Source organism: Streptopelia decaocto (assembly GCF_964273445.1).
Source record: "Streptopelia decaocto genome assembly, chromosome: Z".
Taxonomy (NCBI): Eukaryota; Metazoa; Chordata; class Aves; order Columbiformes; family Columbidae; genus Streptopelia; species Streptopelia decaocto.
The window spans coordinates 10,732,577-10,745,058 of record NC_138657.1 but is presented as its reverse complement, the minus strand read 5'-3'; the positions used below and the strand labels follow the sequence as shown (position 1 = coordinate 10,745,058).

Genomic DNA, 12,482 nt, shown 5'->3' with positions numbered 1-12,482 from the left:
AAAAACTCTCTCACGTAACTTCGACTGCAATTCTTCTCTGCTACCAACAATGAAGTCTGCTGTTACACTTTAAATATCAAAAAAGGACTTACACCACCTAGAGAGACAGAACATCTGAAAGTATAAAGCCAGCAGGAATCAGAAACATTTAAAATTCAAAGAAGGTGCATAATATATTCAAAGTGCTAAACCGCAAAACGTAACTTGGAAAAAATTACCAAACTGAGTAAAAAAACCCAACTTTTTCTTTATTTCAACAGTTAACAGAAAATTATTTTGTTAGTATATCTCAAAGCAACTTCTGAGCAGGAGTGGAACTAATCAAAGACACGTGATTCTTTCTTACAGAAGAAAAATATTAACTGAGAGTATGCCATAGGAAATTGATTAATTGTACTTTATTGACTCTAACCAGATGTTACACACCAGCTCATTAACCAGACAATGATTTAATGGCTTTACTCAGCTGTAATTATAGAACAGAAATTAGCAAAACTGCACTTAACACAGATAGTTCCTTATTTCAATTAGTTTCACATGCCATTAAAACTGCTCAGCTTTTTGGCAAAAAAAACTGCAGTTTTATAGATTGGTATATTATTTGCAATTACTGCTAATTGCTATGAGCAATGACTGCAATATCTCTGGAACACATCTGTTGCTGACACTATTTAAATCTGACAATTTCATGGCTAACAACTCTGTACTTGTTCCTGAAGTACCATTATCCACGACTGATTAAAGTGTTTGACTTTGATACTGAGGAAGTACAATAAGCACTTTATCTGATATAAGGGTTGATGTGCATTTTCTCTCATAATGGGCCAGTTTATCTGCCTAAAGGTATCTAAAGTAGCAGTTCATCCTCAGACAGTCTCAACTGAATCAGGGGATTATTCATGTAATAAAGTAAAACACAGACATTCATCATCAGGCATTCACGTGGCTGGACTAGCTGAAAGTCAGTGGCCAACACAGAGAACACATGTTAATGTCTCTAACACAAACCTGTTTGTTAAGGAAAGTTCTCCTTTACATATTACACCATTGGGAAACAAGGGGAAACAACAAACATCTCCCTCCCAGTAACAAACACATTCCAGTTGCCCATGCTACATATGTGTCGTGCAGATACATCCATAACCAATAGATGCTGGCTTTGGTAAGAAAAGTGCATTTTCTCTATGCTGACTTCAGCGGATAACACATCAGAGAAGAGAGACATTTTCAGTCTCTATGAATGACGATATAATCCCTGTTTGTGCCATGTCCATTGTAGCAGACAGATGTACAGCCTCGCAGGCTAAAGCTGCAGGTGGGGAGTGCACTGTGCTGTGGAGATAAGAGCTGTGAAAAGAAAAAAATCCAGTTAAAAAAATAATTGAAAAACCAGTTAAGACTCAAGTGTGAACCTGAGAGAGAACATGCATCATACATGTGATAGAATAAATGACCGAGTTTCTGAAGTTTTTTGAAGACCTGAGGTGCTGGTATAAATTCTGAAGATTGTAGCCAGTGCAAGAGGGGTAGGAAGCATTCCCATAGGGTCTGATGACTACCTGGCCTATGTAAACCTTGGCATTGACAACACTTATGCCCAATGCAGATCTTCAGAAAGCTGAAGTTCTGACACTGTCCTTATGCATCTGAATGGGCATCACATATTAAGTGAAGCAAAGGATTAGAAGGAATGAAGCCAGGTCAATGTGTGACAAGGCACCTTAATAATAACAACTATGGGCTAATGCATTTTTAAAATGAAAAAAACCTGATAATATCTAAGGAGATCAGCAGTCAGTCAGGCTGTGTGTTTTGTGAATCCAGTGTCAGACTTTTACTAACTGAGAAACAGTTAAAGCTGCTGTCAGCAACCAAGCTAGAGGGAATTCACAATCTGTCCCACTACAGTAACACAACATTTGAGGAAGCAGACATGTGGCAAGCTGGTGAGCATTTGAATACAGTGGTTCTTTGTGACAGAAGCTGCAGAACAGGAAACCTTACAGAGACCCCAAGAAATAATCTAACACCATTCACCCCACACCATGACAGGATCAGCTGTAGCTGTGTCATTCCTGACAAAAGTTTAACCTGCTCTTGCAGACCACCCAGAAGCCATGGTTTTACAGCATTTGCAGAAATCTGTTCCCATGCCTCCCTTTCCTACTGTTCAGAAGCACAGGGGTATACTGCCCGTGGATGGCCCATGTACCATGGACACTATGGACAGGAGGAAGTTTGTCTTCCTATAACAGCTTTCTGCGTATTTGTATATCATGGTTCACAGTTTATTCTCCGCCAGGCTAAGGAACCCACCAGTAGATTAACTCTACTCGCAGTTGGATCAGCCAGATTTCATGTCTCTCTTGTCAAGTTCCTTTGTCTCTTTTTCCTGATGAGCTGCACAGTGCCTAAAACAGCACCATGGCTTTACAACTGTACAGGGCAGAAGGCTGATTTCACATGTTTTTTCAAATTACATTCTTATTCAGAAATGCATTAAACTGATGATTATTTAAAACTAAAGGAGTATTTGTTATTAATGAATATTACAGCTACCTCTTGTGAGCACTGTGATGGGTCTTATCACAAGTGACATATGGGTTTTCCCTTTTCTGTCTCCTACTGGGATGGGGCAGCTTTAATTTCTGCCAAGGATTCTGTCTCACTCCTTTTAAAAGAAGATTGAAATGGAAGTTCAGGATCTAATCTCTACACTCATTCACAACTGGTTCATATTCACACATGATTCTACCAGTATTGCCTATTATCTTAAACAGCTTTCCTATCACCATTATGCTAATTGATTTGACACAGTTTTAAAAAGTATCCCCCTGTCACATTTCCACCAGAGAAACTGAAATAATGGAGAAGCCTTTCACACTGTGGCAGCCCAGGGATGCCCTTCTTCCTGCAACAAGCCCACTGCCAGGAGTGCTAGTTCTGATACTGAGACAGTTATAGCCCCTTCTGCCTCAAACATCAAAGCTGACTATGACAATGCTTTTCAAAACAATTAAGACTGCAAGCTCAAGTTTACCACTGCATCCTATTGCCAAGGGAACTATGAGATCCCTTTCTCTAATTACTTAAAGAAAGACACCGTGGAATCTTTAATCTGGAATTTAGATTGTAAGAACAAATTTGAAATTTAGACAACTACAAATAATCCTAATTTCTCCAGCCCTGTAAAAGACTAGCTCCTTCTATTTCTGAATGCCAAATAAGCAGCTTAAAAGATCAATGCTTGACTTCACAGCTCCCAAGCTGGAGGTTCCCAGCCATTCCAGGGACACAAGTCACAAGACTGCTCTTAGAGATAAACATTTTAAAACAACAACAAAGACATATTTTTTAGACTGATTTTACACATGCACAGACATTCACAATTATTTAAAGGCACACATTTGTTGTACTTTTGAAAGGAGGACAGTTAAAAAGTTACTGCCCCTGCATGATGGATCATGAAACAGAAAGAAATCAATTTCTTACAAAATTCTAACACTTTCTTGTTGTGGCCTTTAGCTAAAGATCAACTGCTACTGAAAAACAATCCTTCTAGACCTTTTGAATGAAGTTAGGAATTGCTTCCTCACATAAGAAAAGTACATCAATGTTTCTGTTGATATGACTTCACTTTTAGAGTAGCACAGCATATAAACTTTATTTAGTTATCATTAAATCAAAACACCTTTGAACTAAATTCCTGGTGCTACTTACTGTCAGAATCCTTCCTTTATTAAGATGAGCCCCATACATTTCAGATGTTTTGCCAGTGATTGCATAGACATAGAGGGCATCAGTTCAAGGAATGGACAGCATTAATGGTCACTGAAGGAACTCTTGATAATAGTTTCTAACCACCTAAGAGGCCTAAACCAAGCAGGCTGGCAAAAAAAAAAAACTATCTGAAAAGACAAACACATAAGCTTTGTACTGGAGGACTGCAAAAGTGGAGTTAATAACGATACATACCGTGCTGCTGAGAACGACAGGAACAGTATGAGGCAGACAGCAGCAACTGACCCTAATCCAACAGCAGTCATGTATTGCAGAGTGGGTGATATGTCTGAAATAAAATATCAAACAATTCAAATGAATGAACATCAAATAGTATAGCTTCAGTCTGGTGACTGACCAAACTGAAGTCACCAGTTCAAAGCTCTGCTCAACTGCTAAAATTCTGTAACAAAACTCAGATGCTGGACTTACTGCTCAGTCAAGTAGTAATGGAACTTACTATCTAGTAGTTACTGTCCAATTGAGGAAAATTAAATGGTGTATATCTCAAAAATTATTATACTTCTCCATTCCTCAGTACCCTGCCTTTTTTTTTTAAATTCAGATACTCAATGTCAACATTTCTGGCAATTTCAATCTAAATCATATGCCAAGCTCATCTCTGGTGTCAGAAAATCCTAGTGCTTTATTAAATGGCTTGATGCATCTCCTTCATTTTTTTTATGATCTAGGCATGACTGTTCTTCTCCATTCTTTTTTTTTTTTTTTCCTCCCTCCTAAAGTGACAGAATAGACATAAGCCTGGCAATTACAGCCTTACCCAGGCCCATAATACTGAAACCCACCCAGGGACAGAACAGAAGGCTTACAGTGATTTGCTGTCAAAACCAGAATTACTGAGAACTACTGGTGAAGATAATCTGAGAAAATAGAAACTCAGTTGCTTCCCACCACCTTCATCACATCTTCAGCATTAGTCAAAGGTTACCTAAATGGTGTTTTAAAAGATGGACCCAGTTTCAAAGCAGCATATTGGGGTCCATCTTTTTAAAATACCCTGTATTTCTTAGTGGATTTCCCACAGGCATCTAAGATGCCCCATCTTCTTCCTGCAACATTCTGCAACTCTGCTGGCTCTCAAATATTGCAAGCGTTAGTATTTAATGTTTTAGCAAAAATTTTAATTTTTGTAAAAATGGTACTTATTCAGTAAAAATACTGTCTATCCATGATGAGAATTCAAGTGTCCAAACATCAGAAAAGCTACCTCTTTTACTTAAACTGAACCCTTTTTTGGCTCATGTGAATGCACCAGCACAAAGCTGGCTGGGCACTCACCCAAAACACCCTCGACAATTGATCTGAAGCACAAAAAATCATACAAAGTCATAAAAAGATCCTGGCCAGTTTACCATCTTTGGGTGATACTGCTTGGTGAAGCACCACTCATATCTGTGCAGCACCTCTCACCTGTAAACCTGCTGTGGGTCTGGCAAATTTCAGACAGGGACTCTACAAGGAAAATCTGTTAAATCTACAAGAACGTTACGTTTTGGTTAAAGTTGTGTCTGTCCTTACGTCACTGTAACACCAGTTTCCATAAGCAAGTTATGCATCTGTAGACCAGATGAGAGCCCTCCATAGAAGTGACAGAACTGTCTTCCCTATAAATCGTAGAGTATATCTAACACACTCAAAATTCCTTCTATTTATTTGTGACAGAAGGAAGTGTGCTTTTAACAGCTTTCTACCACTTTTTATGGCAACGATTTATCATGCAATGTGTAGCTTTGTCTAGACAGCATGTGAAACAGGCCAATTTACTTTAGATTTAATTTACAGATTTGTCTTCCACACAAGTTGAATTAAGAAACACTCCTCAAAGCGTTCGGTGAGCCAAAAATACTCTTAGCCTCTCCAGCTGCACAAGTACATCAGACCATGCATGCCATTTGGCTGAAAGTCCATTCAATATTAAGGTAAACAGATTTAGAACAGAAAGCCAAAGCCTGACCTGTCCTACTCCCATCTTTTAATCCCAAGACCAAAATCCACTGATGTGTAAGACAGTCTCTGATGATGCTCTGTAAGCTCATAAATGACAAATTCAGAAGAGGACAGTTTTCTGTCTTTCCAGAGTTATTTTACAGCTCTTGCCTGTACAGCTCTAGCAATGGAGCCCTCATTGCTAGGGAATCCTTAATATTAAGCCAAGCATCCACAACCACAAACTGCCCAAATTAGTTATTCTAAGTGTGGCAGTGAATGAAACATGTCACATGAGTAAACAACAAAATGCAAACTAGAAATAAACATACAGCTGTCACCAGAAGATCAGTAATAGCAATAGTCACGCAAGGGTTTTGTGAACAGTAGAGGAGATGCACTTCAGGTGCTCCAGGCACCACATGATTTATTATCATTCCAAAGTATTGTTTCCAGAGTCACTGCATTTTCTAACTCCAATTTGTGAGCCTTTCAACTCAAAGGCAGAATTTAGAGTTTGTAGGGGACTCCAGTGGTTCCACTTTGTCAGGAGAAATGAATGTCTGCATTTTGCTGAAACCTGATGAAATTGGTGAAGAGAGTACTTGCTACCATGGTGGAAAGGATGGAAATTGGATGTCTAGTAGATTCCAAACTCCTCTGAGGTAAACTCATTCACAGGTAACATTTTATAGTCAAAAAGAAAAACAAGGATAAAACCATGCTGAGAGATTAATTGGCTTTTACAGTTATGGAAGTATACTTTTAAGAAACTGTACTGCCTAGAACAAAAATTAGCCATATTTTTCATTTTTACACAGAACTATCTTAAAACAGACTTCTAAATTTTCACATCTTCTATGCTACAGACCCTTTGTGCACAAAAATTGCTGTAAAGATTTAGAAGTGATGCATAGAAAGAGTAATACTGAAAATGAGGGATAAACCAGAGAATCCACTTTAGAATGGATTACTGAATCAATGAAAATGGAATATCAAAGAGCAAGGCAACTTTTCTGCCTCTAACCTTTCCAGCCCTCAAAGTCAACCAGTCATTAATGGCATATGAGGAAACAGCCACAGCAATTATCCTTTTATGCAAGCAAAGCCAGAAAACTTTTGTTGTCTCATTGAAGGAAAAACTGACTTACTTTTAATTTGTGCCCAAACAGCACAGGACTGTGTTTTCACCTGAAAAAGAAAACATAAAAATCTCTGTTTCTCATAAGATATATTTATTAACGCTAACACTCTCTGCAAGAGCAGCCATCCACAACATAATGTATTTTATTACTACTGGAAATTGAGTTAGTTATTTCCCTGGTAGCAGTCTCTGGCTTGTCTGAAAAGCTTATAAAATATAAAGATAGGATTTGAGACAGAGCTTTGATGAAAGGCTGGCTCTAGTTTTTTAGATCATCACTCTTTCTTTCTTTCTGCAACCTAGGCACACAAGTAACATGAAAGGATCTTTGAAGCTGCTTGGATAAGAATTCAGAATTTATTAAATGCTAAGATAAGCATGAATATGATGTATTAACTCTATCCTCATTTAGAATACATGTTAAAATACGGTACTTAATAGCATTTTTTTCAAACATTAGATGTAGGGTTTCTTCAGTTATGACAACTTGCTTGGTAATTTTTAACAATTTGTATTGAAGACTTATAGTAGTTAATGTTCACAACAGTTGAATAAAAGTTTATTAGCAATCTGCCTTTGCATGTGTTTAACTAGTTTGTGGGTTTTTCACAGTAAGCTTTGGCCCCTGCACATCTTTTTCCCCCCAGCACTTCACACTCATATATAGACAAGAAGTTCTATTCTAAGTTCTATTGTCTATTGTATAATCACTGAGAAGTCTATTTTTGTACTGCTTCTATGAGTACTTTCCTCCTAAATGACTTTCACAGACATTCATAGAATACATACCCATATATTTTTCATGTTTTGGCAAAATGTGTATTATGTTGCTCTGCATAACAGTATGTTTCCATAAAATGAAAGGCTACATTTTGAGGCATTTGCACAAAAGGACAAAGGCACATTTATAAGCCTAATCTTACTTTTGTGTGTCTACATGCTGAACTGTGGACTCTCAGTGTTTCTTAAACTCATTTTTTATAAGAAATTTTTGGTTATTTAAAAAAACAAAACAAAATCCTCTTAGGAGAGGGAGAAAAAGGAACAAGGGGTGGATTTAAAAACTCAACCAAATGCCAGATTCTGGAGGCAATGTTGTGAGTGCCATCATCTTGAAATAGCTACCTCTGTGGCACACTGCAGTTTGCAGGAAATCAGTCATCTCCTGCATATCTGAGAAGTTACAGATGTCCCAGGAATCTCAGCATTGCACTGATCTGCGCTTTGTACTAAATCATAAACCCCTTCCTCTGATGAATTAGCACCTTCCCAGATAGTTATCAGTGAAATTACTCCTCCAAATACTTGAATGTCCACAGATCTCAAAGTCCATATTTCAACCCGGATATTCACAGGTAGCTAAACTGGAGATAGAAACCCCTTCCACAGCCACACACTTAAAAGATTTCTGGAGAAAAGAGAAAACATTTTGCCATGCATATACACATTTCTCATCTGATTTTTTACTAGGCTAGTTTTAACAGACTCTTCTCACAATGGGGGTCATGCATAAACTGTTCGATCCAAAAAATCTGATGCTGACACTGAACAAAATGTATGCTAAATAAATTAATCTCAAATAAGTTTTGCTAAAGAAATTAATGTCAAATAAGTTTAAACTCCTAACATTTCTTTTTTAGTTCTTGCCCTTCAGTATAAGCCTTGGTTCTCTGCTCAGCATGGAATCCATAAAGTAATAATTGGAGATTAAAATAGGTACCAGATGGGTCTGAGTTATTTAATTAGCAGTATCCCTCATGGAGCAGGACACCTCCAAGGGTGGACAATTTGTTCCACCTAAGTAAGGTTTTCATGATAATGACAGTAAATTCTTTTTTGTTCCCAAATCCTCCCTTGGTCTCCATCATCCCCATTCTCCAACTGCCAAATTCAGTAATATGGAAAATGGCAATTTCCAGTATCTCCACCTTCCTAACTGTTTTCCTTCTACATCCTCAACAGTTTCCTCAGATCAGCCTTTTAACACATCTGAATATCCTGTACAAATGAAATATGCATTTTAAATCCTCCACCTTGAAAAATAAACTGAAAGTAAAAACCACACAGCAGACACCCTTCTTAGGACCTCCAAATCTGAGATGGGGATAAATGTACATGCTCTCAGTGGAGGACAGCTTACTTGTCTCAACTGTGTCTACACAATTTTATCTGAAGTGATTTGCCCACCCTTAGCACAAAAAAAATTTGTCAGTTATACTAAGGAATAATGGCAATAAAAAGTCACAACCAAGGCATGATTTTGCAGCATGTATTGTAGAAACCACACCATTCTCAGCATGAAGGGGTCTGGAGCCAGAAGAGGCTCTGGAAGATGACAGAACATAGAAGTACAATAAAGGCAACATGAGTTAAGAGGTTATGACCTATATTTCATATGTGTCTGTATTCAAGTGCAAATGTATTCACAAGTAAAACACACTACGGAAATGCTGATTTCACGTGTGTTAATAACTGAGGGCCAATTAAAGAGCAGTTTGTTTTTTTGTTTTTGTTTTTTTAAGCAGACTTTTAAGTATTAACTGTTGAATCCAAATTCAGTTACCTAAGTAATCAGATTTTCAGAAATTCTCAAAACTCAACAACCCCCAACTTATAAATCAGAATTTCTTTACCTTCTTAATACCAACAATGACACAAAATACAAAGGCATGAGAATTGAAGATAAACCAGTATTTCTGAGCCACATGTCTAAGTTCCATTTCAAAGAATAGCTGAGAACCAAAGTTGTTTGGGATTTGCAATCCTTACAATTATTTATAAATGTTGTATGTAACCTTGTGTACTTCGTCAAGTAACAAAAGTCATACAGAAAAGTGTATACCAAGAAGTTGATGCATTTAAATGGAAGGAAGCAAAGAGTAACTTCTACAAACAACAGTAATAATATTCCATTAAACCAGCGGCCTAGAATATATATCTCGCAATGCTAAAGATGAAACATCAGGAAATAATTTATATGAAAAAGAAAGAATAATGTAATTTAGAAGCAGTTTAACAAACAGCTGCCAGAGATGCATAAGCAATCTGCACTGTTCTGAGCAAGAAAAGCCTCAACACAAGTAACAATAGGAAATGCTCCTCAGCATCAGAAAATACCAGAGGGAAAGAAATAGGGAAACCAGTGCATAAAACCCAAGAATACATAAACTGAGCTCAAGGATGTATTTAGGAGTGCCTGAAGTGGCTAAACTTGTCTACATTTGAGTGATTAACAATCGTGCTCCACGGAGTAAATTTCTCTAAAATTTACAGTTGTCCAAATTCCAGGATATTTTTGGCTAATTTAACATCATTTATGAACCGAATGCTTTCAAATGTCATTTCCTATTTATTCACTCACACAATCAAAAATTTATGACAACAGATTTGTATCAGGATCAGAAAAAGACTTTATCTGTGCTATAAAAGCTTCTTACACTATTGTTAAAGTAGATGCCACAAAAAAACATATACTGCACAGACCAGCAGATACCAGTAACAGCTATTACATGTACTTGTTTTACTTCACTCACTTTGGACTGAAGCAGAGTTGTATTTCTTAATAGAAGTTGTTTTCACTTACTGAGATTTGGGTGTAGGCTTTCAAGATTATTTACAAGTGACTCACAGATGAGTTTTTGCATGCCTCCCTGCTTTGTGCTGTATACACAAAGCCCAAAACTCTATTTTAATTTTTGGGGTGGCAGGGTGAGGCACTGTTTAAGCATGTTTTAATTTAGTATATGTTGCTTTGTTCTGTTTTTATTTTTGACATTCAGGAAATGTATGCACATGAAAAATCTACCACCTGGCCCCACTGCTGAGACTTATGTTATAAAAAAATTACAAGCTGTTGACCCCTGAGATAGATAATGACTAGAAAACTACTGGCATAACAACATAATGGGAGGCAAAACACTGGAGCACTAAACAGGTGAGATGTATTTTGTTTCTAATTAAAATACGTATTTACTTTAAAATTACAAAAAATAATGCTAGTAATATGCTTTTTTTCCCAAAAGGCTTTCCCAAGGGAGCTGGAGTTGAGATTCATTGCTACTGGGAAGGTATTTTTTCCTTGTCATTTTTCCTTGTCATTTGGAGAACTGGAATACTTCACTATAAAACATTCAATTAAAAAATGGCTGAGATTTCATTGCTAAGGAGCAATTTTCATACTCTCATACTAATCTCTTTCATCAACTCCTGGCCCGATAAAGACACCCTCAGTTACTGAGGGCAGTGATGGCCCTTCATTTTCAGTTTTTTCCACTGTTTGCCTTTTGGCATCCTAAGTTGCTCTAACATTACAATGACACAAATATCTGTAAAGAATGAGAAGAGTTATTTAAAGAGCTTCAGACCTAATCTAATTCTGTCAACTAACAGATCCTTACAACATCATAAAAAATTTAACACAAAGTGAACATTTTCCTCTTTTTTTCCCAGCAACATATCATTAGACAGGTATAAAGAAAAGGTTTTAAAACATCCATTACCTTATTCCACTCACTTATTATTCTCAAAACAACACAATACTCTTCTCCCAGCTTTAAAGGAGCATTATAAAACTTCCCGTAGTAATGTCTGTCTCCAAGAGCAATTGACATGTTATCAGCAACATCCTTCGCCTGAAATTCAGCTGCCACATATCCTTTAGCGTCAGTGGTGTTACCAAAGAAAGTTGCAGCAGCAAAGGAGTCACAAATAAAAGTGCTTTGCAAACCCAGAGGAAGGACAATCACTTGATAAAGACTAGAATGAAACAAAAAAAAGTAAACATTAGCCCTCATTTCAATATACTATACGTCAGACAATCATTAATTCACATTGTCTTTTCTACTTGTAACCCCTTAACTGCTTTTTATTCTCAATGCCCAATATGAACTCATCTTACACTAAAATATTGGTGTGTTCCACTGCATTTTGAAACAGAAGCACTGCATGCACAGCTCAGAGCTGACTCTTCTCATCAAATGGACACTCACTTCACATGTTCACTCATGTTGCTCAGAAGAGTAAACTGAGTTATTGCAGGCTATTTCTTGCTCCTCTCATCTAACACTTAAGTTCACCTACGAAACATCATCATTGGTCTCTAAAACGATTCATAATTTCCCAGAAACAAGACATTTCTGTTTAAAGAAGGAAAGGACAGATAGAATTTGTAAACAATTAATAAAATCTGTCTTCAGACCTCTCAAATCAATGTTTAGTCTATGGTATCCAACCGTAGAAAGAGTAATTACTAGTGCTATTACACAACTCAATTCCTGAAACATTACTAGCTTTCAAATATTTTCTGCTTTATTGCAATGTTGAGTTACAATTACCCTTTCCTTCTATCACAAACAGCACTTAGTAAGGTGTAAATCCTTTTTCTCTAGAAGTACATTTTGGTAGTAATACACTAATATGAAAACACTATTTGAGAATATGCATAAATACAGACATGGTTCACCACTGCCTCTGGCTCTTAATAAAAAAAATGTACTGCCTACATGAGTTTGTTGGAAAAGAAAAATTACTTGTTTAGAGCTGTGCTTGGATCCATCAATAACAACCTACTGTGGCTTCACTGTGGACAAAGGAAAAAATAAAAAAGATAAAA

The 12,482-nt window shown here is 37.0% G+C and overlaps 1 protein-coding gene across 2 annotated transcripts in view; it reads right to left on the bottom strand.

Annotated features, from left to right (window-relative positions):
- Positions 1-227: 227 nt before the first annotated feature.
- SUSD1 (sushi domain containing 1) overlaps positions 228-12,482 on the bottom strand; it is a 44,668-nt gene continuing 32,413 nt past the window's right edge. For both annotated transcript variants that reach the window (XM_082075490.1, XM_082075489.1), the window contains 4 exons: positions 11,371-11,626; positions 6,879-6,918; positions 3,976-4,069; positions 228-1,347 (listed from right to left, as the gene is read on the bottom strand). In XM_082075490.1, the coding sequence (XP_081931616.1) occupies positions 1,209-1,347; positions 3,976-4,069; positions 6,879-6,918; positions 11,371-11,626 (529 nt within the window). In that variant the 3' untranslated portion in view covers positions 228-1,208. The remainder of the gene's footprint in view (positions 1,348-3,975; positions 4,070-6,878; positions 6,919-11,370; positions 11,627-12,482) is intronic.